Below are 26,695 nucleotides of genomic sequence, written 5' to 3' on the forward strand. Positions count from 1 at the left end.
GAAGCGGGGTAAGGAGATGCAGCGGCTCATTCACTGCAGTAGTTGGCAGTTGCCTCTGTGTCAGCTGCGCATGTATTACTGAATGAAATTAAAAATGAAACGAAAATATAAAAATTGAAAGTTATCTATTTCAATATATAAGGATTATTTGGGGTGAAATTAACACACAATAAGTATATTGGAGTATTGCACAGTCTGAAATTATTCCATTTTTGTAATTAGTTTCTCAGCTCTGTCCAAGGTAATTAAGTATTTCTATAAGAATATGCTGATTAACTGAGATTTCCTTTAAATTTGAATTAAAATCTTGGTGCTACATTATTGGTAAAACTTAGTTTCTATACAGATTTACTTCAGTTTTTAGCCCTCTAAAGTATGGAATGCCTAGTTTTTAAGAGGCAAAACTTCAGGAATCAGGAAAGGGTCAACTTTGCTCTCCAGATGGATTCAGTTTGATTGAAGGTGATTTCAGCACTTACAACAGGAATGCACAACTTTCTAGGCCAAAAGAAAAAAGAAAGGAAAGAAGAAGGGCAGGAAAGCAAATGCTTGCAGGAGCCACAGAGCACAGAACCGATGCAGAACCGATGACTTTGGTTCTGACTCAGCCCCAAAACTGCAGTTCAATGACTTGTGGCAGTGACGGTGGCAGCATTTTAAAGCAAAGAATATTTTATTTCCTAGTGTGCATTTTAGTTGTTGTAATCACTGATGGTGAGAGCAAAGTGCTGACAGTTAAACTTCCTAAACTGTAAGCTCACTTTTTCCGATAAGGGGTTTTTTGGTCATGGTGACCATCCCTGAGATTATCCGTTCAAAATCCCAAACATGCAGTTTGAACTACCAGATACTTTGTGTGTTGGGTCACTTACTGGCATTCATTCGAGGGGAAAAATCTGCCCAGAGCTGTCTCCATTTCTTTTCTCTTGAGAGCTAGAAAAGGGCCTTGAACATCATTCTTGGCCCTGCTGGTCACAGCAATTTGCTGAGATTGAGGGAGAAAGAGAATCAGACAAAAGGGAACCTCTGTATCATGTCCAGGCCAGCCCTGTGTCTGGAGCGGGTCCTAGGATGAGGTGAAGGAAGCGGTGGAGCGGGAAAGGCGTCTTGCCTTGCTGTTAATCCCACATTTCTGATTGGAATCTTGCTCGCTGTACTCTGTGATTTTTGTTGGTATATACTTCTGGGCTTTTTCTCTTCCTCCTTCAGGTTTGGCTCCTTCCAGTCTGTGTCCCTACGTGAAACCTGAGCAACATTAAGGGCTTTCAGTGCTTTTCTTGGTTTTTCCTTAAAGACTTGGTAAATCTGCATGTCTTGTGTTTCATTTCTTCCTATTGTTAAAGTGCAGAGCTATGAATAACCCCAACTTTTCACTGTTTCAGATTTCTTTTAGCATAGCAGTTCTAGTTCATTTGGTTTTATTAGACCATGTAGGTTATAGACTTTCTAATTATCAATTTTGCTGTGTAGGCCCTAAAATTGTTTTGATCCAAGACCGTGTTAGTCCTGTAGGGATCCATCATTGTGAGCGTGATTTTTTTTTCCCCAAAATCCCATCCTCGGGGTTGTCGGTGTGTTGTAGAACAACACGGTACAGAAATCTGGCTAAATCAAGCTTTGAGCTGATGGCAGGCAGTCCATAATTTATTTTGATATGAACTGAGTTTGCCGATTATTACTTTTTGTGTATTTAGTCCAGTGTTTTGCTGTTCATTTCCAGGTGATTGGGATAGGTATAGTCCTGCTTCATCAAATGTAATATATGAAGAACAGCCACCATTATCTTCATCTTCCCATTCTGCTTCCCCATCTGAAATGTGTTATTTGTCAGTACCTGGAGAAGCTTTAACCAGAGTTCAGCCGTCTGAGGAACGGGAACAAGCAGAGAGCACTGCGCCTGACAAGATAAGCACTTTAACTGAAAAGCAGTGTGAGAGGAAGACTCAGTGTTCTCCCCAGAGAACAAAGAAGAGATGGGAATGTCCCTCCAGTCCTGGGTTTGGAGTCACTAAAGGCAATTTGGGAACAGGTACCGAAAGGGACAGATCTGCTAGTCCGGCAAAGTCAGGATCTCACGTGGGATACCCTTGCACGGGATTCCACAGCCCCAGGAAAGGGGATCCTGAAAGAAGCAATCTCTCTCATAAATCTGACAGTTCCCCGAGTGGGACTAAAACCACAGGAACAGGGATGAAGAATAGCGACAAGAAAGAGTATTGCAGTGGAAATCGAGGAAGGTCAGCCAGTCCCCAAAGGCATACTGGTGAGCCAGCAAGTACAGAAACCGCGGGAACAGTCCGAGGTAGAACATCCAGCGGTGATAAGGCAACTGGTGAGCAGTTGAAAAGTAGGGATGTTAAAGCAGGATTCACCAGGAAAGAGCCTTACCAGAAGACCCCAGGAAAGTCAGAAGGGTGTTCTGCAGAGCAACATTACCCAGTGTTCGGTGGGAATAACCTTTCTTTCAGTTACTGTAGGAGAAATGCCTCTGAGGACGATTTATTATCCAAGTCTGGCTCTGGGGACTCAGGTTCTGGCAGATTCAAAACCTCCAGCCTTTCCAATATCCCACTGCTTTCAATGGAGAAACAAAAGAGGGTGGAAACGCAGGATGCTCTTCTACTGAACAGACATTATGGAGAGAGACACGTGGACCTGCCCGTTGAAACCAAAGAGGGAACTTCCCAACCCGAGAGGAATTCTCCAGTAAGGAAAATGCTGATAACTCCTGGGCCGTGGAGGGTCCCCAGTGGCTGTAAGGGCACCTCAGCAGCAGGGGCACCTGTAAAACGGGTGTAACTGACTGATGCTGTTTTTTAGAACATATTTTTATCAAATTTCCAATATGTGTAATTTAAAGCATTGGTTCTTCTCACACAGTTGTCTTTTTTTGTTTGTTTGTTTGTTTTTTGTTTGTTTGGGGGTTTTTTCCCTCAGAAACTGATTAGAGGAGGGAAAGTATTTGGTTTGTTCTTAAATTATCAAAGGCTGCATGAAGGACCTTTCTGATTGCTTCAGTGAAACTGTTCCATGAGCTGCTGTCCCCGAGTCCCCTTGCAGGCCACGTGTGCCGCTCCCAGTGTCGCACCGCTGAGCTTCCCTGAGTGTCGTGAGCTCTGAACAAACTTATTTAATGCCTTTATTGCCAATGTGATCCTGACTCACTTCCTGTTCTTGTGCCAAGCTATGTACTGTACCCAGTCGATCACATCCCCATCCCATGTGGATTCCAGTTTCAGACAAGGCAGGTTTGGGCTGAAGTGGGTGTTTTCTGTAGGGCATGTTGCATGTTTACATCTGGAAACCCGCATGTTCTTGCTGGGTCGGGGAGAACAGTGGTGAGCGTGTTCTGCGAGTTCCAGGGCAGCAAATGAGCCACTGATGCTGCCATGTTGATAATTTTCAGAAATTTTTGTATGTCATACCAAACCCAGTAGCTAAAAATGGTATTTGAAATAATGTTGTAATTGTGCTTTTTCTGACCATGTTGAGATCCCTTTATTTCCTTCATTCATGGGGATTTGAATTGCAATTATCTTTGAGAGGAAAAATGAGTCTGGGTTCTGTTAAATGACATAGTTCCTTTGGTTTCACTCAGGGCACCAGGTCATCCTCGGTCTCGGTGGGGAGCCAATATCGAAGTCCCAGTTAATTATTTAATCCTACTTTGTAATGGCTTGTTTTCTCCTCTGTAGAGGCAAGAAATTACCTTAGGACAGACTCAGCTGCCAGGGCACATTTTTCAGTGAAGTACTTGCCTGCGTTATTTTAGCAGTCTCCCCTCTTTGCTGTGAATGTGTGATCAAGGACCGGTGGTGACACACAGGGTACAGAAGGCACACCCTCTGTGGTTTGTCGTGGCAGAGATATTTTAAAGAGGGATGTTACTGCCATAAGCTACTGTAGTGACACAGTTCCATGGGTGCAATAGCAACATGAACTGAAGGTGTTTATTTTATTCAGTGATACTGCTTATTTCCTGACCTATGAGGTTTTTAATGAGTACCAAAGAGTGGTACAAGGAGGCCATCAGTCCAGTTTGCAGGAGAAAGAAGAGTAAGTGGTTGAGCTTTACTTATTCAAAATGCAAATGAATAGGATTTGCTCTTTGCAAGTGACTGTGTTGTTTTGGCTTTGAAACATTAAATGTTTTTGAAGGCTAACAAAGCACCGTGAGGCAGTTCTGAGTGGAATTTTTCACAAGTACAGCTGACCGTTGGAACAGGTTTTACAGAAAGACTTTTGTAATTCCAAAGTCTTTAAGCACCTGTGAAGTGAGCTCAACTGCTTGACACCTGGTGAGCCATTGAGGTTTGCTGTGCAGCATGACATGTAGGAATACTACCCGGGTGGGATATGACCGTGAAACACGTAATACTCTGAAGTAGCCTGTGTAGGTAATACCCTGTATTGTTCCCCAGAGGTTGCTTTATGTTGAGCTGTGTGTACTGTGCCTGACTGCTGAGTACAGTGACAAATCAAGTCCTTAAATTCCAGATGAATTATCAGTGCTGAAATGATTTCCCTGCCATCAGCTGCCCTCTATTTTTCTATATGGTAAAGTGATCTGATAATGTCTTACCTGTGTGTGATTTCTTCTTCTCCAGACTGTGTAACTGTACTTCCTATATGAGACTTAGCCACGTGGCCTTGGAATGCTACGCAACGTATGGATGTACTGGGTGTAAATGTTTGTATATTGTACAGCACCTTTATACAGACTTCTGATGTTCTGACTAGAGAGAGATGTGTAAATTGCTCATTATTTTTTATATAGATATTAAAATTAAACTCCAGTTAACGGTCTGTTGGTTCTGCACTGTCTAAACCAGGTTCTTGGTTGGCTTTCCAGGGGTGTGATCCAGGTTTTACCCACAAGCATGCTTCTCTTTTCTAATAGAAATGCAATTTATTATCGGAAGTCCTAGATTCCCCGTTAAAATAACAAATATGTAACAAAGATTGCATAAACATTGTTAATTAATTCCTGTAGAAACAGTTGATCACTATCAAGTTCTCGTCCTGTAGATTTATTTGTATATTTTGCTATATATAATTGTCATGTCCTTTTACATCTTCCAACTTTTCCTTGCTCAGAAAATAGCTGTAAAGAATTTATTTTAAAAAAAATTCTTCTGCCCTCCTACCCTACTGTGAAAGATTGAAGTGCTGAAAAGTTCCTCATGTTTTTCTCTTTTCATTACTAATAAATGGAAGCCAGTGTAGCTGGTGAAGGCAACTGTTACAGAAGCTTTAAAATGTTCTCTTTCTGTGCTTTTGTAAACATTAACATGAGGAAGTCCTTGTGAAAGCTGTTCTCCCTGCAGATTTCCTCCCCCGATATTTACAGAATGCAAAACCTTCCATGTTGTCTTGGGCTAAAAAAAAATCAAAAAGCAATAATTTCAATGTTGAGGAAAAGCACCGGAAAATGACAAAATGCAGAATTTTGGAAAAGAATTTTGGAAAATCCCTCATCCCAATTTTCATGTTGCAGAAAAGAAAAAAAGCCCCAAACCGTGAAAGACACCACTATTGTTAAAAAAATTTCGTATCAGGATAATGAGAAGTGAAATGAAGCCTTAAAAACATCTTCCCTGTGCCCCTTCCTCCTTCCTTACTCTACCTCCTAGCCAGGCAGTGCAGGGCAGCAGGGAATGGGGGCTATGTTCACCTGTTGTTTCTCCCATGGAAGATTGTTTTCTGCAAACTTCTGCAATGTGAGTCCATTTCATGAGCAACAGATGTCTGCAAAGTGCTGCAGCACGGGTCATTTTTCCACAGGGTGCAGTCCTTCAAGGATGGGCTGCTGTAGTGTGGTCTCCTCCAGGGGCTCCATGTGGATCTTTCCATCCCTGTGAGTGTCCACAGGCTGCAGGGGCCCAGCTGCTCTGCCTGTTGTATGGGGCAGGTAAGAAAAACAGATTTGTGATATCCTCCCACAAAGTTCCAAAGAGATGAGCAGTGAAGCTGCTGACATTGAAATGGAAGTGCTGTCAGCAGGCCTTGAGAAGGATCCCCTCAGGCCACAGCATCTAGGGGTAAGCCAATACCAGAGGTGTGCTGAGCAGAGAGCTGTGAAATACACAAAGTAGAGCAAAGTATTGCTGAGGTGTATTGGTCTCAGCAATACGAGTTAAGGTACACAGAACAGTTCCATCAGAGGCATGTTGTGGGCTGCTGACACATTTAGAATGAATGATTACACAACAATTACGTCCCAGGTATCCATTTGGGCATCTTCCCTGCTTCCCTCTTACTTGGCTACGCAGCATAGCATGTGGAACACACACTGAAAGTCACCCACCATATGAGCCATGAAGCATTTTGTGCCGAGGCCAACATAAACCCTGCAAAGCCTCTTGCAGTGCCTCGCTGAGGGTGCAGGGGAGGAAGGTTAAGACAGTTACCCTCCAGTATTTAAAACAAGAGATGTGTGTTCTTTCAGATGGCATTGGAAGAATCAGTAAGGTTTCATTTCTTTCTTGTAGGCCATGTGAAAGCCAAATTTGTGTACATGCCCATTCTAGGAGGTGCACTTAGTGGCAGCTCTCGGAGTGTAGCCGCACGAGTCCGGTGTAACGCTAAAGTGTTTTTCAGCAGGCCACATGTGTGTTATGCAGTCTACACACAGGTAAAAACTAAGTTCAGGTTTAAAGCTTAACACCTTATTTAGTGTCTGGTATTTCTGAAAATATTTGGAGAAATGTCTAGCAGTTTTGAGATCAGTATTGCCAAAGGTTGTAATGTAAGAAGTGGTAGCATTCTACCATTCTAATGGTAGCATTCTACCATTCTAATGGTAGAAATGGTACCATCATTGTACCATTCTAATGGTAGAAATGGTACCATCATCCAAACCTGTATTTTTTAAGCAATTTAAAGTGATGGTGTTCTGGGCTGCAATTGATAGAGACCTTATTTGCAAATTTTTCTATGTATCCCTACTGATTTTACAAGCATGGGCAATGTTATGTAGGGGAAAGTAATTAATAAAGTTTTTCTATTATTTGTATCCATACCTGGAAGTTTGCATGGTATAGAATGGTATTTTCTGGGTGCATTCTGTGACATGATGAGCAAGAGGGAGAAGCAGCACTTCAGAATTTGTTCCCCCGTACTGATAATTGCAGTCCTTTCAATGTGCGTTAAAACGAAGAGATATGAGAAGGTAAAGAGCAGGAAGAAAAAGAGAAAAAAAAAACCATCCTGAGGTAGGGAACTCCTGCAGTTTTTCTGTTGTCCATTTCTTGTTTTTTTAGGGAAGGACACGTATCCAGGTGTCCGCAGTGTGTCACAGCAGAAGTAGTGGCCTTTTTGAGTTTCAGCAATAAATAATTTTTCATGTGTTGTATGTGAAGTAGCTGAAGCATGTTCCATAATTACAAAATCACAGGCTAAAACCACCTTTTTTTTAGATCTCGAAAACATTTTCTGTCTTGCAGGAAAGCTGTTTACTACCTTTATGGCTGGCCATTTATTCCCAAGCCACAGTATAGTACCCAGTGCCTTACAAATGCTGCTACCCAAGTGAAGGAGATGACTTAAGTAGCTAGTAAGAAGAAAGTATACCAGAAAAAAGAGAATTGAAAGAAGCAGCCACTGTTGATATGGACCATCGTGGCGCTGCAGCCATCACGTCAGTCACAGACAGGCCTGTAAGAGTTTTCTGTCAACAGCGAGAATGAAGCTCAGAAGTGCTGTGGAAGCAGGTGGTTTGACTTGCTAAAGAATAGAAAGATACGTTATGAATTGACATACTTACCCTCGCTCTCTCCACCATTCGGGTATTTCCGGTAGCACCTGCAGAAGCAGACTTGCGCTGTCCCTTTTCACTGTAACCTACTTATTCATCTCCCCGTTATTAGCGCCCTATAACAGAGCCCCTGGGACAGGCGGGGCTAAGGCACGAGATGTTGCGGGCGCTGAGGCAGAAGGACGGACGGGATCCACAACCTACAGCGCTGCCTTCGCGGCACCTTCGGAAGCGCCACAAACCTTTTGTCACATAATAACGTCTGATATTGCGACAAGTATACATAGCAGATAAGCAACCGCTCTCTCCTTGTGCTTTTTCACTACTGTAATGTCCCCGTGCAGGGTGCGCCGTTCCCGGAGGCACCGCATTGCCGGGAAGATGCACCGGGCGTGAGAGCGAGCTCCGGGATGACAGCGAGCCCGTGCTAGGAACTCGCGGGGGGAATACCCACAGACTTGTGATGTTTAGTGTTTCCGAATGCATTCAGTCTGTGTTTGGCAGTCGAAAGGTCCCCGGTGGGGATGCACCGCTGCCGGAGTCACTCCAATACCGGGACGATGTGCGGAGCCGAGGGAGCAAGCTTTGGACACAACTCCCGAGCTCAAATACCCGCTTAACGTAAAGTCCTCTCATCAAGGACGTACCCAAAACCGATTAAATAACTATAAACACTACACTCGATCTTAGCCAAACGGCCGAGCGGCGATGACAATTTCCTTCCCCAACTCCCGGCGGCACCCCGCTCGACAAACACACACCTCGCTGTCTCCCCCGCGCCGCCCCGCACCTCCTTTCCAGCAATTTAGAGACTCTTTCCCGCTGTGTTCCCGCACTGTCAGCACATGTTTCTGAAGCACTGACCCGAAATCACGGCGGTGCTCTGTGTCTCTAATATGCATCACCCCGCCGCTCCGGCCGGCCGCGCGGGAAGCTCGTGAGGCGCTGGGAGCTCCGGGAGAGGCGGAAATGCTCGGGAGCTGCAGGAGTTTTTTCATGGATTCTGGGGCTCGCAGCAAGGGCTCGGCGCGGCCAGCGGGGCTGGACAGGCCGGCAGAGGCACGGCGAAGGTGCCGCGTTCGGGCTTTTGGCCGCTCGGACCATGCGGTTGGATTTGCCGAGCCGGGGCTGAGAGGAGCTGCGGGGATAAATGGGGAAAAATGGGAAAAAAGTCTTTTTTCGGGGACTCAGGAAAGGCTTGAAACCTCATTTCCCCTCCGCGCCCCCCGCGCACCGAGGCCTAAACTCTGCAAATCCCCCAATAAAGCACTCAAGATGCCATTCGCGCCGCTAAGTAATAGAGTTTGCCTGACCGACCTTCATCCGCCATGATGCCGCCGATCGCTGCGCGCAGTGATCTAATTTGGATGGCCGCACCTCTCTTCCCGAAACACCATTCATGCGGAATTATGCTTTAATTTGCATGACCCCGCCCCTTTCTGCCAAGATGACGTTCGAGCATGCCATCATGCCGATTTGCATAACCCCGCCCATTTCTCCCAGCATGCACCTCGGGCATGAGGTCATGCCGATTTGCATAGCCCCGCCCATTTCTCCCAGCATGCACTTCGGGCATGAGGTCATGCTGATTTGCATAACCCCGCCCGTTTCTCCCAGCATGCACCTCGGGCATGAGGTCATGCCGATTTGCATAGCCCCGCCCATTTCTCCCAGGATGCACCTCGGGGCATGAGGTCATGCCGATTTGCATAACCCCGCCCATTTCTCCCAGCATGCACCTCGGGCATGAGGCCATGCCGATTTGCATAACCCCGCCCATTTCTCCCAGGATGCACCTCGGACATGAGGTCATGCCGATTTGCATAACCCCGCCCATTTCTCCCAGCATGCACCTCGGGGCATGAGGTCATGCCGATTTGCATAACCCCGCCCATTTCTCCCAGCATGCACCTCGGGGCATGAGGTCATGCTAATTTGCATAGCCCCGCCCATTTCTCCCAGCATGCACCTCGGGCATGAGGTCATGCCGATTTGCATAACCCCGCCCATTTCTCCCAGCATGCACCTCGGGCATGAGGTCATGCCGATTTGCATAACCCCGCCCAGTTCTCCCAAGAGGCACCTCGGGCATGAGGTAATTCTAATTTGCATAACCACCCCCCCACCTCCCCACCACCCCCCCGTTCCCCCCCACCGCCGCAAACCCTGCCGACAGCCTCCTCATTTGCATTTCCCTCACGAGGCGCGGCTCGCGCCCGGCCCGCTCTGCCGGGCGGGTTCGGGACAGCGGGGGTCGGGGGATCCCTCGCCCCTTACTGGGGCTTTTCGGGGGCGGCAGAGGGACCCTCGGGGCTGCGGTAAGAGCAGGGGAGGGGGGAAATCCCGGGGAGGACACGGGGAACGCCCGAAAATCCCCTAAAATTGTTGCATCGCCCCCAAAATTGCTGAGGAACCCGGGGAGGTTCCGGGGGGGCTTCAGGGAATTTTCCGGCTTTGGGGACTCCCGGGATCTCCTAGGTCACCCCCAGGACCTCCCGGCCGCTGCCGAAGCGGCTCCGATGAGGTTATGCACCTTTTTTACCACACAAATAAACAAAATCCGTGTTTTTAAAAAGAGTCGAGATCTTTATTTGCATCGTAGCAACATCCGCGATCGAAGAACTGCAAAAAAGAGACCCGCGCGGCTCCCCGCCCCGCTCCTCACCTCCCTCACGGATTTATTTGGTAAAACTGCCCAAATCCCCTCCCCGATTCATTTAAACAACATTATAATCCTTTATTTCCCTCAGAAAAAGTTTAAACTCACCCGGAAAGCGGCGAAATCACGGAGTTTAACCCAAAAAAGTGCGCGCGGGAGGCGCCGCCGTCTCGCAGCACCTGCGAGGGGAGAGGGGAAGAGAATCACCGCCGCCCGAGCCTGGCAGCCGCTCGAGGGGCGGAGAAGCGTTACTTCAGTAGAAAAGAGTGGGCGATAGTGCGGGACAGCTTCCGCAATTCCCGCTATTTCTGATTTTAACCTGTTTTTAACCAATCAAAGGTCTGTGGCGGGGGTGCACTGTCTGTGGCGGGGGTGCACCGCGCCCGGAGGCACCGCAATACCGGGATGATGCGCGAAGCGAAGGTAGCAAACTCCGGATCCTAACTCCCGAGCACCAACATCCGTTTAATACAGAGCTCTCTCATCGAGAACGTATCAGATACTAAACTGATAACAACAAGCACTACACTGCCTCTCAGCCAAAAGACCGAGAAGCGATGGACGTCGCCGCCCGCGCTCCCGGCCGCACCCCGCTCGCCTCACGCATAAGTCACGGCGACCTTTTCTCCGCGCTCCACCTCTTTCTCAGCTCTTCCCGCGCCCTTTCCCGCTCGCCTGCCGCCCTTTCCGCCCGCGCAGCTGGGGCGCTGAGCCTTAAATCCCCCAAAAATTCGTGACCGCGCCTCAATTTCTGTGGGGCCGTTTGCTGAGCGAGTTCTGAAATTTGCATAGCACCGCCCATTTCTCCCAGCATGCACCTCGGGCATGAGGTCATGCCGATTTGCATAATCCCGCCCATTTCTCCCAGCATGCACCTCGGGCATGAGGTAATGCCGATTTGCATAGCCCCGCCCATTTCTCCCAGCATGCACCTCGGGCATGAGGTCATGCTGATTTGCATAGCCCCGCCCATTTCTCCCAGCATGCACCTCGGGCATGAGGTCATGCCGATTTGCATAACCCCGCCCATTTCTCCCAGCATGCACTTCGGGCATGAGGTCATGCCGATTTGCGTAACCCCGCCCAGTTCTCCCAGGAGGCACCTCGGGCATGAGGTCATGCCGATTTGCATAACCACGTTCCCCCGCCGCAAACCCCGCCGATAGCCTCCTCATTTGCATTTCCCTCACGAGGCGCCGCTCGGGCCCGGCCCGCTCTGCCGGGCGGGTTCGGGACAGCGGGGGTCGGGGGATCCCTCGCCCCTTTCTGGGGCTTTTCGGGGGCGGCAGAGGGACCCTCGGGGCTGCGGTAAGAGCAGGGGAGGGGGGAAATCCCGGGGAGGACACGGGGAACGCCCGAAAATCCCCTAAAATTGTCGCATCGCCCCCAAAATTCCTGAGGAAACAGGGGAGGTTCCGCGGGGGCTTCAGGGAATTTTCCGGCTTTGGGGACTCCCGGGATCTCCTAGGTCACCCCCAGGACCTCCCGGCCGCTGCCGAAGCGGCTCCGATGAGGTTTTGCACGTTTTTTACCTCACAAATAAACAAAATCCGTGTTTTTAAAAAGAATCGAGATCTTTATTTGCATCGTAGCAACATCCGCGATCGAAGAGCTGCAAAAAAGAGACCCGCGCGGCTCCCCGCCCCGCTCCTCACCTCCCTCACGGATTTATTTGGTAAAACTGCCCAAATCCCCTGCCCGATTCATTTAAACAACGTTATTATCCTTTATTTCCCTCAGAAAAAGTTTAAACTCACCCGGAAAGCGGCGAAATCACGGAGTTTAACCCAAAAAAGTGCGCGCGGGAGGCGCCCCCATGTCGCGGCACCTGCGAGGGGAGAGGGGAGGGAATCACGGCCGCCCGAGCCTGGCACCAGCTCGGGAGGCGGAGAAGCCCTATTTCAGCAGAAAAGGGTGGGCGATAGTGCGGGACACCTTCGCAAATCCTACTATTTCTGATTTTAATCTGTTTGTAACCCAGATGTCCCCGGCGGGGGTGTACCGTGCCCGGAAGCACTGCAACACCGGGAGGACGCACGGAGCAGAGGGAGCAAGCTCCGCATCCAACTCTCGAGCTCTACATCCCGTTCACTATAAAGTCGCCTCATCGAGCACGTATTAAATATTAAACTAATACCAACGATCGCTACACTTAGCCAAAAGGCCGACAAGTGATGCCCGTTGCCTCCCGCGCTCCCGACCGGACCCCGATCGCCTCACGCATAAGTCACGGCGACCATTTCTCCACCATCCAGCTCTTTCGCAGCTCTTGCCGCGCCCTTTCCCGCTCGCCTGCCGCCCTATCCGCCCGCGCTGCTGCGGCGCTGAGCCTTAAATCCCCCAAAAATTCGTGACCGCGCCTCAATTTCCCGTGGTGCCGTTCGCTGAGCGAGTTTTAAAATTTGCATAGCACCGCCCATTTCTCCCAGCATGCACCTCGGGCATGAGGTCATGCCGATTTGCATAGCCCCGCCCATTTCTCCCAGGATGCACCTCGGGCATGAGGCCATGCCGATTTGCATAACCCCGCCCATTTCTCCCAGCATGCACCTCGGGCATGAGGTCATGCCGATTTGCATAACCCCGCCCGTTTCTCCCAGGATGCACCTGGGGCATGAGGTCATGCCGATTTGCATAACCCCGCCCATTTCTCCCAGCATGCACCTCGGGCATGAGGTCATGCTGATTTGCATAGCCCCGCCCATTTCTCCCAGCATGCACCTCGGGCATGAGGTAATGCCGATTTGCATAACCCCGCCCACTTCTCCCAGCATGCACCTCGGGCATGAGGTCATGCCGATTTGCATAGCCCCGCCCATTTCTCCCAGGATGCACCTCGGGGCATGAGGTAATGCCGATTTGCATAACCACGCCCCCCGCCGCAAACCCCGCCGATAGCCTCCTCATTTGCATTTCCCTCACGAGGCGCGGCTCGGGCCCGGCCCGCTCTGCCGAGCGGGTTCGGGACAGCGGGGGTCGGGGGATCCCTCGCCCCTTTCTGGGGCTTTTCGGGGGCGGCAGAGGGACCCTCGGGGCTGCGGTAAGAGCAGGGGAGGGGGGAATTCCCGGGGAGGACACGGGGAACGCCCGAAAATCCCCCAAAATTGTCGCATCGCCCCCAAAATTCCTGAGGAAACCGGGGAGGGTCGGGGGGGCTTTAGGGACTTTTCCGGCTTTGGGGACTCCGGGGATCTCCTAGGTCACCCCCAGGACCTCCCAGCCGCTGCCGATGCAGCTGTGATGAGGCTCTGCATCTTTTTCACTTTACAGATAAACAAAATCCGTGTTTTTAAAAAGAATTGAGATTTTAATTTGCATCGTAGAAACATCGGCGATCAAAGAGCTGCAAAAAAAAAAGCCGTGCGGCTCCCCCACCCCGCTGCTCACCTCCTTCACGTGTTTATGTCATAAAACTGCCCCAAATCCCCTCCCCGATTCATTTAAACAACATTAGTATCCTCTATTACCCTGATATAAATCGGAACCCCCCTCAGAAAGCGGCGAGATCCCTGAGTTTAACCCAAATAGCACGCGAAAGCACGGGGGAAGTGCCGCCATTTCGCAGCACCCTGCGAGGGGAAGGGAGGAGAGAATCACAGCCGCCCGAGCTTTGCAGCTTCACAGGGGTCGGGAGAGCTGCTGTTTACCTTTAACTATGGATAATCACGTTCACTTGGATTTAAATGTGTTTTTAACCGACCAGAGGTCCCCGCCGGGGGTGCACCGTTTCCGGAGGCACGGCAATACCGGGACGAGCGCGGAGCGGAGGAAGCAAGCTCCGGATCCAATTCCCGAGCCCAAAAATCCGTTTAATATAAAGTCCTCTCATCGAGGACTTGTTCCCGCGTTGTTCCCGAGCTCCTCCCACGCTGCATTCCCCGCTGCCCTGCCCGCGCTTCACAAGCACAGAGCCCTGGAAGCCCGCAGATCTGCACAGCCACCCTTCCGAGCAGCCCCTTCGTGCTGTGACTGTTGAATCTGCACAGCCCCGCCCCTGGCTCTCCCTCCCGTCCGCATTCGGGTTCCGCCCCGGAAAAGAGGGGACGCCGGAGATGCGCTGGGGCCGCGGTGGCACTGAGGTGAGGTTTGTACGGAGCGATTCGCGTGTTGAACACAGAGAGCACGAAGCTCCGTGGGGGAGTTAAGAGGAGCAAAAGCCAAGGGACAAGCTCGGGAGCGGCCGTGCGGCCACGGGGGCGGGCGGGGGCGGAGCCGCAGCCGCCCGGTGCGGGTTGTGTCCCCGGGGGTAGGGGCTGCGTGTCTGTGCCTCGTCCCCAAAGGCACCTCCCTCCCCGCGCCCCGCTGAGCCTGCTCGGGTGTCCCAGCGGGGTCCCTGTCAGGGACTCATCACCTTTGGTTATTCTAAGGTGTGTGATGAATAGTGTATAGAAGTGGCAGCAAGATTTTTCATAGTTGTAATTTATTTGTGTTTCAGGTGTGGAGTGTGTGTCATTGTTTTATACTTTTTAGCAGTTTCCATGCGAGGATAAATGCAGTGGAAAAAGGCAAATGAAGGCAAGAAGCTGGACTAGGATGGTGCAAGCCCAGGACAAGCACAGGTCAGAAAATAATTAAAACCCCAGGTTATAAAAACAGCAAAGTAAAAGGCCCTGGTAAAAAAAAACACAACTAAACAAAACCCAAACCCCCTTTAAAAAAAAAAACAACAAAAAAACCCAAAAAAATCCAAAAACCAAGCCCAATCATAAAGTGACCAAACAAAAAAAATACCAAAAAGGCCCAAGCCAACCAACCAACCAACCATCCAACAACAAAAATAGTAGAAAACCAGAAAAACACAAAGACCCCCAAATCAAAGAAAAACCAAAACCAATCAAAAACACTCCAGACCCACAGCAATACCCCCACCCTCACCCCCAAAATAATAAAAAAGCCAGCTTAGAAAAATACCAAAAGCAGCCTACAAAAAACTAGGTTCCAAAACACCAAAAAAAACCCAAAAAACCAAACCAAACCTGATTCCAAAATTCCAGAATTTCCAAATAATAGAAAATCAAATTTGATAAAATCAGCAAACCAGGTTGCAAAATGGCAGTTTGAAAGTACCAGAACAGCAAGTTGCAAAATGGCAAAATAACTGAGTTTTAAAATGCCGGGACACCAAGTTCCAAAATGCCAATGGAATTGTATTTCAAAACAGTGGGGGAGAAGGCTGGTTATTTTCCACAGAAATGAAAGCCCGGCACCCCGGTGTTTTAGGGGCAGACAATAGGCTGTGTAGGGGAGGGAACAAGCAGCAAGACTTTTGTCCACTTGATCCCCCCATTCCAAGGAGCAGCAGGTGCTTCGATCCATACCCCGGTACCAGAAGTCTCATACAAGAGCAAGCTTTGCACATTCTTAACCCCAATACTACACAAAAGTATGTTGTTTTTCTCCCTTTTTTTAAATAATGCATAAGACCCCAATTAGAGATCCCAATAAAAGTCACATGAGTCCCAATGAGTCACACATTGATATCATTAGTAATCTTCCCCACCCTACTTAGTCCCATGTGGAATACTACTTATCAATTATCAAGGAATAATTCTGCAAATTAGCAACACGTGATTCAACTAACACAGGCAGGTGTGCTGCTAAAACACAAAGCTGTATTTGTTACCGGCTTTCTGGCCTTTTACTTGATGTAGCTGCATTAAAAAATAAGGAGAGTCATCTCCCTGAAGAGTTTTCTTCTCTGTCAAGCCTTTTACTCACCATAAATGTAAGTCAGAGGAGCCAAACAGCTGCATCTCCTCTGAGGGCTTTTAGAGCAGGTGGTATTTACCTCCTCCCTTTTCTCAGGGCTGCGGGGAAGGAGAGGTGGGCCCAGGCAGGGGTATATTAAGCACAGCCTTTGGCAAAGAGGTTCATTCCCTCTCTGGGGTTTTCAGGGGTCAGAGCTGTGCTCTCATTTCAACGAAGGGGACCTTTGAGCCCATCTCAGTGTTTTTTTTATTGGGTGGTTTTGGCACACAAAGCAAGAGAGGCTTCAAAGACACGGTGAGGAAGATAGCATTGAATATGGGGAGTATTTAAGGTGATGATTTTGGGTTGCACACTCAGGGCCTGTAAGGTGCTTTTGTAATTTTGATATTTAAGAAATGTTGTGATTTGGTTTTTTTTTTTTTAAAGGAGTATTGGAAGTTGCTGAAATTGCAGATTGTGTCAAGTATGATAGTTGAAATTATCTCAGCCGATTGATCATGTCATAAAAGGGACCTGGCTGATGTGAAAGATGACATCCAAAGCTGAGTCTTCCAGTAAGTAAGGTGAGGATTGTTATAGAGAGAAGGAGTGTGAGCAGGATACGGTGTTAAGAATTAGAGGGGGGTGGGATGGGGGGGGTTGAAGGCACTAAAGTTGTGTATTGATTTTGGTTTTCTTTATCATAGGCGACTAAGAAACTAAGTGACCATCACGGGGCCTTATGAGAGGGCCGAGCTGGAGTCCTTTTGTGTCCAGCGTGGATTGACGTTGCCAGTCACGGAAAAGATAAGTTGTGGGCCATGACGTAGAGATAGAACAATAGCAGGGTAGCAGGCTGGAAATTGCTGGGAGAGATGTGAAAAGGAGCATGGGAAAAGAGATTCCTCTAAGGCACCTGTTAGGACAGGCAGAGTCAGCAGCTGTATTTTGATTGCAAGCATAGAGTGCGCAGGGCAGAGCAGTTCCAGTCTCTGTCACGTTGTCTAGCGTCTTTTGTCATGCGCCATGTCTTCGGGCTCTCTCGCATCAATCGTCTCTGCCTTTTACCTTCAAATGGCCTTTTTGCAAGTGTCGGCCGTCAAGTCTCAGTTCTGAAATATTTGCACTTCTTGTCCTGATGCCGGTATCATTTGTTCTTTTATCTGTCTTCTTGGTTTTGTCTTGCAATGGCTTATTAGAAGTTTGGAGTTGGATGTGGTTTGAGGCCTCACTACTGGCTGTATTGCCATCCATCCTTTCCAGCTGTGAGTTGTAATGTCTCGGAGCTTATAACGATCTGGGGAGCATTGTGAACATAGCATCATGTTCCAGCCATCTTGGTCATTGTGGCTGACAGTTCTTAAGACAGGTTGCTGCGTTACAGTCTTTTCTTTCGCTCTTTAGAGTGTTCTCGGTGCGCCGTTGCCATACCATTTGTTGTCTTTTGTGGCATCATCTCGATCCTTGACATCCTCCGTTCTCTGTGCGCCGTTGCCATAGCAGTTATTGTCTGTTTTGGTGTTGTATCGGTCCTCGACATCCTCTGGTCTCAGTGCACCGTTGCCATAGCATTTGTCGTCTTTTTTGGCGTCGTCTTGATCCTTGACATCCTGTTGGCCAGAGCCATTTTTTATCATCCTTGCGTCACAGTATTTGTAGTATAATGTGTTGTTTGTGTCAGCGTTTAGACTGGAACTGCTCTGCCCTGTGGAAGAGACCAGGAGTAGGTGGAGTAGAGAAACTTGGCAAGTAGTCTGTTGTCTTACTTAGCCATGAGAGCCATAGCTTGGATAGAGCAGCTGTGGCCGGTTCACGCAGGGTTTGGGGGAGAGGGTGGGAGCGCTACAGCAGCATCTTGCAGTTTGTTAGTGATTTGTCTTAATGCATGCTGTTGTTTGGTTGTAGACATTTTGCATTGAGAAATGAGAGCTTTGGAAGGGTTAAGCTTTCCTTGTGGTTCTGTGTGACTTTGACAAATCATTCTTTTCCAGAGGCAGAGGAATAGGATGTAAACCCGACAGGAATGGAGGAGGCCAGAGGAGAACAGTTACAAGGCAGGTTGGCATCTGGTACCCAAGGGATGGCTGGACGTTTGGCTCTACATTTATGGCATTGTGGCCAGTTGTCGGCACAGGTGGGGGTCGATGAGCTCGATGAGTGCTGGATAGCAAGGTGAGTATTGATTCCTGAACAGAACTAGATGCTACCAGAGTTGTATTAGTGATGAAAGTATAAGCATCTTTTTTTTTTTTTTTTTTTAACAGGAGGTTTGCAGCATTCACTGCTCTTGTCCAATACAAGAGAGACCCTTGAGGAAAGCGGTCATGGTCAAGCGGTTTCAGATGGAAACTATCACAGCAATGTGACGCCGTGTCGGTACGTGCCTTTCAATGCCATTTTGCCACTTCTAGCCTGGGAAGGGCTTTTTGGGAGAGGTGTAAAAGGGTGGCTGTATGGCAGCATTTTTTCAGTCTTTATTTTAAGGATGTAATGGCGGATATCAGGAATGAAGGTTGATGGAGGGAGGTGAGTAGTGACTGGCAGACAAAGTGAGTTACTATTGCTGGAGTCTTAATCTGTGGTGCAGTTGTAAGCATCCATTGTATTTTTGCATTGTAGGCAGTCCATTTGCAAGATATCCCGGCTCAGGATGGCAGAGAGCAGCGGGGTGCAAAGCAAAGGTGTAGATGTGGCGTACTTGAATCAGAGCGGGGATGTTTTATTTTCTCAGCGTGTGAATGTGTTGTTTTGGTTTGTTTCTTTGCAGGTGCTGCTGCCACCCCACGTGTGCCGAGGAATAGAGGTGAGTTTGGTGAATCGGTGTTTATGTGGGGTGACTAATAGGTGAGTGCCATGTGGCAGCGTGCTGAGCTGTAAGCATGCATTGTTGTTCGTGTGTTTTAGGCAGTCCACTTGCATTATACATGTCAGTGTATAGGTATATCAGTGTATAGGTATGCTTTGGTGGCAAGCAGATGGACCTAGATGGATGTGGTTTGGCAAAGGGTGAGGATTTGTGGTGAGTGGGGGAGGCGAGGAGGAGGAGGAGGGAGGTTGCAGTGAAGTTTCAGCAAAGTGACGTGACTGTCTCTTCTTAAGCCAGGTATGCCCCAAGATGGCAGCATCAGCCTCCGAGCGTGGCCAGAGCCTTCGTCCTGAGGAGCCAGGCATTCTTAGGAGGCAGCAAGTAGAGGGACCGTTAGGTTTTGGCTGACGTGCCAGTAAGCTGACACATTGGCTTTCTTTCTTGTAGCTGACCAGAACAGAACAGCATGATGATGGCAGGAACTTCCAAGACGGTGAGGAGGCGTTCTTTGGCACCCGATGTGGATGGACATCCCTGGAAGGCCAAGAGATAAGTTGAGGGCTGTAAGGCACATAGAGGGTGGAAGCCAGGTGCCGGGCTGGGAACTGCAGGGAGGGGTTTTTGCATTAGCTTTGGAGATGGGGATGTGGAAAAAAGGGCCCCTTAGGGCACATAAAGGGAGAGCGTGACTTTTGATTGCAATGCAGATGTGTGCATGGCAGAGCAGTCTCGGTGCATGTCATGTCACTTGTGTAATGTGCATTTGATGTCTTCCGTGTGTCTTGCATCGCATACATTCCGCCGTACCCCTCTGAGGGGATTCTTGAAATGTCTGTGCCGTCCTCAGCATCTCCGATTGCTGCATTCCTTGGCCTGGTGCCCATATCTTTGAACCTTTGTCTCCCGAGCTCGGGTGTGCACAGGAAAGACATCTCTTTGGAAGCGTCGAGTCAGATGCCTTTTCTGATCTTGTTCTGAGCTGTATCAATAGCTGTACATGGCAACAGTCCATTATAGCAGGCTAGGATTTGTAAGAACGTACGGTCGGAATCTTGTCTCTATCCTCATGATTCCTGGGCATCCGTCTTTGCTGTTCTGGCGTGGTTGTCATAAGGTGGTTGTGTTAGCATCTTGTGGCAGGGTTCTTTGGGCCTGGTTGGCTTGCCATCAGTCTTACCTGGGTCATGTCCTTGTGCATCGTCTTGATCCTTGCAGTCATCTTGCCGAGAGCTTTTTTGTCATTGTCACATCCCCTTGTTGCATGTGGGTCTAATGTTTGTGTACGTGTGTGTTTTGCCTGGAACTGGTCTGCCCTGCTGTGGGGTGTGGTGTGTAGGTGTAACAGGACTAAGGGTGTAGTGTTCATTTGTTGAGTGACTTAGGGAGTGGAGGCCATGATTTTGCAAGCATCCCCTACCTCCTGGTGACCGGCCTTCTGTGTGTGATGTTTAGGAGAGTTGCCAGCTGGGGATTTGTAATTTGTGGTGTAGGGGGTAGTAAGAGTGTAAGTGTTATGTGTAGATTGAAGAAAGATGTGTGTGGGTGTTAAGGTAGCATGTAGCACTTTGAGTTGTGTAATGAATGTTTCAGATGCAGGTGGATGAAATGGGTGTCACAGCAGCCCATACTGTGAGAGTCTGAGGGGGTTTGCACAGGGAGGTCAGTCAGTGTTTGTGTTTGCAGGGGAAGGTGACGTGGTGATTCTGTTCCAGGGTTGCTCTTAGCCTTTTCCTTTTTTTTTCTTTTTTTTTTTGTTTTGTTTTGTTTTTTTTCTTTTCTTTAGGAAGTAATGGTGGATGTGAGCAGTGAAGGTTGATGGAGTGAGGTGAGCAGTGCCTGGCAGACAGAATGAGTTTGTATTGGTGGGGTTTGAATTGGTGGTGCAAGTGTAAGAATGCATTGTAAGTTTTGCATTTTAGGCAGTTTACTTGGAAGATCCCTTGGCCCAGGATGCTAGAGAGCAGTGTGGGTTTGTAACCTGAAGGTGTAGATGTGATCTAGTTCAGTGAGGGTGGGGAGGTTGTAGTTTCTCAGTGTATGACTGCGGTTTTTTTGCTTTGTTTCTTTGCAGGTACCACCGCTGTGCTAGGTGTGCTGAGGAACAGAGGCCAGGGTGTGAGTTGTCATCTAGGCAGGGTGAGTAACAGGCAAGCAGTGTGTGGTAAGCATCTTGGCTTTCATTTTGCATGCATTGTCAATGAGACTCTGTATTTGGATGAAGATTTGAGGTGAGCTGGGGCAGAGTTGGGGAGGAGCCTGGGGATGGCTGTTGTTGAGGGCATTAGTCCCGTTTTCTGTTTTGTTGTGTTAGGTACTATGAGCAGGTGTGGAGTTGAAGTTTGGAAAGGTGAGGTAAATGATACCCGTTGTCAGTGAAGAGGGAGAGGGGTGTTGCAGAAGGGGTCTCTTTTGGGATATGTCACGGCAGTCTGAATTTTCCTTTGAACTGTTGCAGGCACCGAAGCGGACCAGAGGGAACACAGTGCCATCCACGGTGTCGAGGATGGATTGTGTCTGCTTGTGTAGTGAAAGGTAAGTGTGAGGAGTGGTGGTTGGGAGAAGTGAAAAAGCTTTGTAATGACAAGAGGCAATTTGAAGTTGGGTTAGAGGAGAGCAGTGTTGTGGGACAGGCCCTTTGGAAGTAAAGGGAGAGGTTTTCTCTTCAGCATCAGGTGAGCCTTTGCTGGGTAGGGCAGCTCTGAGCCACATCCCTGTTCTCATGAGCTTTTTGTCATTGGCCTTCTTTGAGTGTAGATGTTATCCTTTGTGTCAGGAGCGATCGGCACGGTCACCTGGCATTCATTGTCTCCTTCTGCAGGCCTGCTGAGGTTCTTGAGCATGGTCTTAATAAGTTTGGCAGTAAGTTGTGGTCAGGATTGAGTTTTCATTATCATGTGCTATTGCTGTGGAGGCTTCTTTCCTTTACTGTCATCAGCCTTTGGGTCATCTTGCAGTAGGAATCTTGCTGAGGAGTTTCAGCCTGTGCCTGTGTCATTTTCTGTGTGTCCGTGTGGTGGGGTCGGTGTCCAGTGTATGTCCATGTGGTGGGGTCAGTGTCCAGTGTGTGTCCATGTGGTGGGTGACCGTGTCCATGTGGTGGGTGTCCGTGTGATGGTGTCCATGTCCAGTGTGTGTCTGTGTGGTGGGTGACCGTGTGATGGCGTCCATGTCCGTGTGGTGGGTGTGGGTGTCCGTGAGATGGGTGTGGGTGTCCGTGTGGTGGTGTCTGTGTCCGTGTGGTGTGTGTCCGTGTGATGGTGTCCGTGTCTGTGTGATGGTGTCCGTGTGGCGTGTGTCCGTGTCCATGTGATGGTGTCCATGTCCGTGTGGTGGGTGTCCGTGTCCGTGTGATGGTGTCCGTGTGGTGGGTGTGGGTGTCCGTGTGGTGTGTGTCCGTGTTATGATGTCTGTGTCCGTGTGGTGTCTGTCCGTGTCCGTGTGACGGTGACCCTGTCCATGTCCAGTGTGTGTCCGTGTGATGTTGTCCGTGTCCAGTGGGTGTCTGTGTGGTGGGTGTCCGTGTCCGTGTGGTGGGTGTCCGTGTGACAGTGTCCGTGTGCGTGTGATGGAGATGTCCGTGTGATGGTGGGTGTCTGTGTCCGTGTGAAGGGTGTCCATGTGATGGTGTGGGTGTCCGTGTGGTGGGTGTCCGTGTCCGTGTGGTGGTGACCGTGTCCGTGTGGTGAGTGTCCATGTGATGGTGTGGGTGTCTGTGTGGTCGTGTCCATGTCCGTGTGGTGGTGTCCATGTCCGTGTGGTGGTGTCCGTGTGGTGCTGTCTGTGTCCGTGTGGTGGGTGACCGTGTCCGTGTGATGGTGTCCGTGTCCGTGTGGTGGGTGTCCGTGTGATGGTGGGTGTCCGTGTGGTGGGTGTCCGTGTCCGTGTGGTGGTGTCTGTGCGGTGGGTGTCCCTGTGATGGTGTCCGTGTCCAGTGGGTGTCTATGTGGTGGGTGTCCGTGTGATGGTGTCCGTGTGATGGTGTCTGTGTCCGTGTGGTGGGAGTCCGTGTGGTGGGTGTCCGTGTGATGGTGTGGGTGTACGTATGGTGGTTGTCCGTGTCCGTGTGGTGGTGTCTGTGTCCAGTGGGTGTCCGTGTCCCTGTGGTGGGTATCCGTGTCCCTGTGGTGGGTGTCCGTGTGGTGGTGTCCGTGTCCATGTGACGGTGACCGTGTCCGTGTGGTGGCATCTGTATCCGTGGGGTGGGTGTAGGTGCCTGTGTGGTGGGTGTCCATGTCCGTGTGGTGGTTTCCATGTCCGTGTGATGGTGTCTGTGTCCGTGTCATGGTGTCCGTGTCCGTGTGGTGGTGACTGTGTCCGTGTGGTGGGTGTCCATGTGATGGTGTCCTTGTCCGTGTGGCGTCTGTCCGTGTGGTGGGTGTGCGTGTGTGTCCATGTCCAGTGTTTGTCCATGTGATGTTGTCTGTGTCCAGTGTGTGTCTGTGTAGTGGGTGTCCATGTGTTGGTGTCCATTTCCGTGTGGTGGGTGTGCATGTGATGGTGGGTGTGCGTGTGATGGTGGGTGTCCGTGTGATGGGTGTCCGTGTCTGTGTGATGGTGTCTGTGTCTGTGTGGTGGGTGTCCGTGTGACGGTGTCTGTGTCCGTGTGATGGTGGGTGTCCGTGTCCGTGTGGTGGGCGTCCGTGTCCGTGTGGTGGGCGTCCGTGTCTGTGTGATGGGTGTCCGTGTCCGTGTGGTGGGTGTCCGTGTCCATGTGGTGGTGTCCGTGTCCTGTGGGTGTCCGTGTGGTGGGTGTCTGTGTCCATGTGGTGGGTGTCCATGTGATGGTGTCCTCGTCCGTGTGATGGTGTTCGTGTCCGTGTGGTGGTTTTCCATGTGATGGTGTCTGTGTCCGTGTGGTGGGTGTCTGTGTGATGGTGTCTGTGTCCGTGTGATGGTGTCCGTGTCCGTGTGGTGGGTGTCCGTGTTATTGTGTCCGTGTGCGTGTGATGGAGATGTCCATGTGATGGAGGGTGTCCGTGTCCATGTGGTGGGTGTCCATGTGGTGGGTGTCCGTGTCCGTGTGGTGAGTGTCCGTGTCCGTGTGGTGGTGTCCGTGTGCGTGTGATGGAGATGTCCATGTGATGGAGGGTGTCCGTGTCCATGTGGTGGGTGTCCATGTGGTGGGTGTCCGTGTCCGTGTGGTGAGTGTCCGTGTCCGTGTGGTGGTGTCTGTGCGTGTGATGGAGATGTCCATGTGATGGAGGGTGTCCGTGTCCATGTGGTGGGTGTCCATGTGGTGGGTGTCCGTGTCCGTGTGGTGAGTGTCCGTGTCCGTGTGGTGGTGTCCGTGTCCGTGTGGTGATTGTCCGTGTCCGTGTGGTGGTGTCCGTGTCCGTGTGGTGGTGGGTGTCCGTGTGGTGTGTGTCCATGTGATGGTGTCCGTGTCCGTGTGGTGGGTGTCCGTGTCCGTGTGGTGGTGTCCGTGTGGTGGGTGTCCGTGTCTGTGTGGTTGGTGTCCATGTCCGTGTGGTGGGTGTCCGTGTCCGTGTGGTGGGTGTCCGTTTGATGGTGTCCATGTCCAGTGTGTGTGTGTGTGGTGGGTGTCCATGTGATGGTGTCCGTGTCTGTGTGGTGGGTGTCCGTGTGATGGTGTGGGTGTCCGTGTGGTGGTGTCTGTGTCCAGTGAGTGTCCGTGTCCCTGTGGTGGGTGTCCATGTCCATGTGGTTGGTGTCTGTGTGGTGGTGTCCGTGTCCGTGTGATGGTGACCGTGTCCGTGTGGTGGCATCTGTATCTGTGTGGTGGGTGTAGGTGCCTGTGTGGTGGGTGTCCGTGTCTGTGTGGTGGTTTCCATGTCCGTGTGATGGTGTCTGTGTCCGTGTCGTGGTGTCCGTGTCCGTGTGGTGGGTGTCCATGTCCGTGTGGTGGGTGTCCGTGTGTGTGTGGTGGTGACCGTGTCCGTGTGGTGGGTGTCCGTGTGATGGTGTCCGTGTCCAGTGTGATGGTGTGTGTCCGTGTCCGTGTGGTGTGTGTCCATGTGATGGTGTCCGTGTCTGTGTGGTGGGTGTCTGTGTCCGTGTGGTGTGTGTCCATGTGATGGTGTCCGTGTGGTGGGTGTCTGTGTCCGTGTGATGGTGACTGTGTCTGTGTCCAGTGTTTGTCCGTGTGATGTTGTCTGTGTCCAGTGTGTGTCTGTGTAGTGGATGTCCGTGTGATGGTGTCCATGTCCGTGTGGTGGGTGTGCGTGTGATGGTGGGTGTCCGTGTCCGTGTGGTGCGTGTCCGTGTCCGTGTGATGGTGTCCGTGTCTGTGTGGTGGGTGTCCATGTCCGTTTGGTGTCCGTGTCCAGTGGGTTTCCGTGTCTGTGTGATGGTGTCCGTGTCCATTGGGTGTCCAGTGGGTGTTGGTGTCCAGTGGGTGTCCAGTGGGTGTCCGTGTCCATTGGGTGTCCAGTGGGTGTCTGTGTCCAGTGGTGTCCAGTGGGTGTCCGTGTGATGGTGTCCGTGTCCAGTGTGTGTCCTTGTCTGTGTGATGTTGTCTGTGTCCAGTGGGTGTCTGTGTCCAGTGTGTGTCCGTGTCCACTGTGTGTCCGTGTGATGGTGTCCGTGTCCAGTGTGTGTCCGTGTCTGTGTGATGTTGTCTGTGTCCAGTGGGTGTCTGTGTCCAGTGTGTGTCCGTGTCCACTGTGTGTCCGTGTGATGTTGTCCGTGTCCAGTGTGTGTCCGTGTCCAGTGGGTGTCCATGTTATGTTGTGCGTGTGATGTTGTCTGTGTCCAGTGTGTGTCCGTGTCCAGTGTGTGTCCGTGTCCAGTGTGTGTCTGTGTGATGTTGTGTGTGTGCTAGGATTTTGTTCTGTCTTGATGCTTTCTCAGCATTGTTCTGGGCTGTGTCAGCAGCCAGGGTCTGTGCTTGCATTTTCTCCCCTATGGGGCTTCTTTTGGCATCTTGTCACTGTGACTTGGTGAGACCGGATAGATATTGCCATCCATCATCTTGTCATTTTTGGTAGTACCTTCTTTTCATGAAGGGTATTGTGAGCTGCTAGAGTGTGCTGAGAGAAATCCTAAATACCTGTCCAATTTTCCTATTGTCATTTGAACTTGGAAAAATCAAATAGTTGCCTCAAGGATTCTGTCAGTGGGAGGTGGTGATGGGATAACCTGTTTTTGAAGGCATTATCCACAGCCTGAAAAGTGTGGATAGGTGTATCAGCTGGGCTGCGGCTGCATTGCAAAAAGCATGTTGTTTGGGCACTGAAATTTCAGGGTTTTTGGTGGGTTTTCCTGAGAAATGCCTTGTAGCCCTCTGAGCTTTGCTTTGCAAAGTACTGAATGATTTTAATGGTTCTGCAGGGACGTCTGCCTGGAATGTCCTGGGTGTCCCAGTTCAGCTGCCTAGGGTGGCATGAAGGTGCTGAAGATGCCAATAATCAAGCCCCTGGATAAATTTTGGCTGCAGGAGCTGCCAGCAAGCAGGCTCTTCAGAGCCAGAGCTTCCCAGGATGGCAAGACTGTCATTGTGGCAGTCCCGAAAGTAGTATCCAATGTGACTAGTTGCAGAGCTCTATAAAACAAGTGTGACATTTCTTACGGTTTTGGGCCCAGTGGGTCTAAGGTGGCTTTTATTAAACTGGAGAGCTGGATTTTTTAGTCTTGCTGAGAGAGTTCAGCGTCACCTTATTAAGCAAGGAAAAGCTGCGTGGTAAGTGCAGGCTGATGCAATTTATTTTCGCTTATTACTCCCCATGATTCCTTTAATAAATAAACTCCTAATGAAAAGTGTGGATGTGTTAATTATTTCTCTGTTTGATCAGCAATAGAATGCATTAGTAAACATTTGTGGGAGAGG

At 50.0% G+C, this 26,695-nt stretch overlaps 3 protein-coding genes, 2 long non-coding RNA genes and 3 other non-coding genes across 58 annotated transcripts in view; 3 read left to right on the top strand and 5 right to left on the bottom strand.

The window, feature by feature from the left end:
* Window positions 1-4,801, top strand: part of MAGI3 (membrane associated guanylate kinase, WW and PDZ domain containing 3) — a 61,129-nt gene extending 56,328 nt beyond the window's left edge. Inside the window, exons 21-22 of one of the 2 annotated variants that reach the window (XM_085044344.1) lie at window positions 1,210-1,299; window positions 1,721-1,860. In XM_085044344.1, the coding sequence (XP_084900470.1) occupies window positions 1,210-1,259 (50 nt within the window). In that variant the 3' untranslated portion in view covers window positions 1,260-1,299; window positions 1,721-1,860. Of the gene's footprint in view, window positions 1-1,209; window positions 1,300-1,720 lie in introns of both variants that reach the window. The other variant, XM_085044343.1, reaches the window with a different exon arrangement.
* Window positions 2,917-6,366, bottom strand: LOC146423926 (uncharacterized). Its single transcript, XR_014847265.1, has 2 exons — window positions 5,675-6,366; window positions 2,917-5,378 (listed from the first exon to the last, which is right to left on the bottom strand). It is a non-coding gene; the product is annotated as an uncharacterized LOC146423926 (long non-coding RNA).
* A 487-nt stretch (window positions 6,367-6,853) lies between these two features.
* On the bottom strand, window positions 6,854-9,137 carry LOC146423927 (uncharacterized). Of its 6 annotated transcripts, XM_085044346.1 has the most exons (5): window positions 9,074-9,131; window positions 8,621-8,894; window positions 7,766-7,803; window positions 7,573-7,669; window positions 6,854-7,135 (listed from the first exon to the last, which is right to left on the bottom strand). In XM_085044346.1, the coding sequence occupies exons 1-4, from the start codon at window positions 9,084-9,086 to the stop codon at window positions 7,641-7,643; spliced, it is 354 nt and encodes a 117-aa protein (XP_084900472.1). In that variant the 5' UTR covers window positions 9,087-9,131; the 3' UTR covers window positions 6,854-7,135; window positions 7,573-7,640. The 6 variants fall into 6 exon arrangements, 4 of the variants coding, with proteins under 4 accessions (XP_084900472.1, XP_084900474.1, XP_084900473.1 ...); XM_085044348.1 differs by lacking the exon at window positions 7,766-7,803 and having other exon boundaries at window positions 7,573-7,656; XM_085044347.1 differs by lacking the exon at window positions 7,766-7,803.
* On the top strand, window positions 7,588-8,445 carry LOC146423928 (uncharacterized). The gene is made up of 2 exons (XR_014847264.1): window positions 7,588-7,671; window positions 7,737-8,445. It is a non-coding gene; the product is annotated as an uncharacterized LOC146423928 (long non-coding RNA).
* Window positions 8,276-8,466, bottom strand: LOC146423929 (U2 spliceosomal RNA). The gene has a single exon (XR_014847271.1). It is a non-coding gene; the product is annotated as a U2 spliceosomal RNA (small nuclear RNA).
* Window positions 9,138-10,782: 1,645 nt separating the features above from the next.
* Window positions 10,783-10,974, bottom strand: LOC146423930 (U2 spliceosomal RNA). Its single transcript, XR_014847270.1, has one exon. It is a non-coding gene; the product is annotated as a U2 spliceosomal RNA (small nuclear RNA).
* A 1,432-nt stretch (window positions 10,975-12,406) lies between these two features.
* LOC146423931 (U2 spliceosomal RNA) lies at window positions 12,407-12,591 on the bottom strand. The gene has a single exon (XR_014847272.1). It is a non-coding gene; the product is annotated as a U2 spliceosomal RNA (small nuclear RNA).
* A 2,581-nt stretch (window positions 12,592-15,172) lies between these two features.
* LOC146423932 (uncharacterized) lies at window positions 15,173-26,628 on the top strand. 45 transcript variants are annotated; one of them, XR_014847239.1, is made up of 12 exons: window positions 15,173-16,455; window positions 16,551-16,687; window positions 16,811-18,161; window positions 18,368-18,479; window positions 18,723-18,906; window positions 19,008-19,109; window positions 19,203-19,462; window positions 20,693-20,734; window positions 20,829-20,878; window positions 20,981-21,137; window positions 21,221-21,261; window positions 21,365-21,983. XR_014847239.1 is itself a non-coding variant. In XM_085044213.1 (10 exons), the coding sequence occupies exons 5-9, from the start codon at window positions 18,610-18,612 to the stop codon at window positions 21,243-21,245; spliced, it is 492 nt and encodes a 163-aa protein (XP_084900339.1). In that variant the 5' UTR covers window positions 15,173-16,455; window positions 16,551-16,687; window positions 16,811-18,161; window positions 18,368-18,479; window positions 18,588-18,609; the 3' UTR covers window positions 21,246-21,256; window positions 26,200-26,628. The 45 variants fall into 45 exon arrangements, 11 of the variants coding, with proteins under 11 accessions (XP_084900339.1, XP_084900344.1, XP_084900341.1 ...); XR_014847241.1 differs by having other exon boundaries at window positions 20,981-21,045; window positions 21,365-21,982; XR_014847220.1 differs by adding an exon at window positions 18,588-18,629 and having other exon boundaries at window positions 18,723-18,784; window positions 18,871-18,906; window positions 20,693-21,137; window positions 21,365-21,974.
* The last annotated feature ends 67 nt before the right edge of the window (window positions 26,629-26,695 follow it).

The sequence above is a fragment of the Lichenostomus cassidix genome, unplaced genomic scaffold (genome assembly GCF_008360975.1).
Source record: "Lichenostomus cassidix isolate B80296 unplaced genomic scaffold, HeHo_3.0 unassigened_scaffold_chr26, whole genome shotgun sequence".
Lineage (NCBI taxonomy): Eukaryota > Metazoa > Chordata > Aves > Passeriformes > Meliphagidae > Lichenostomus > Lichenostomus cassidix.

What these genes read in the sequence shown, in the direction of transcription:
- LOC146423927 (XM_085044345.1), bottom strand. An exon ending in GAGCACCGCCGTGATTTCGG is followed by an intron (nt 7,980 to 8,620) that starts GTCAGTGCTTCA and finishes GCGCTTCCGAAG; the next exon opens with GTGCCGCGAAGGCAGCGCTG.
- LOC146423932 (XM_085044208.1), top strand. Translation starts at nt 18,610, where the DNA reads ATGAAGGTTGATGGAGGGAG. An exon ending in ATGAAGGTTGATGGAGGGAG is followed by an intron (nt 18,630 to 18,722) that starts GTGAGTAGTGAC and finishes TTTGCATTGTAG; the next exon opens with GCAGTCCATTTGCAAGATAT. An exon ending in ACGTGTGCCGAGGAATAGAG is followed by an intron (nt 18,907 to 19,356) that starts GTGAGTTTGGTG and finishes TCTTTCTTGTAG; the next exon opens with CTGACCAGAACAGAACAGCA.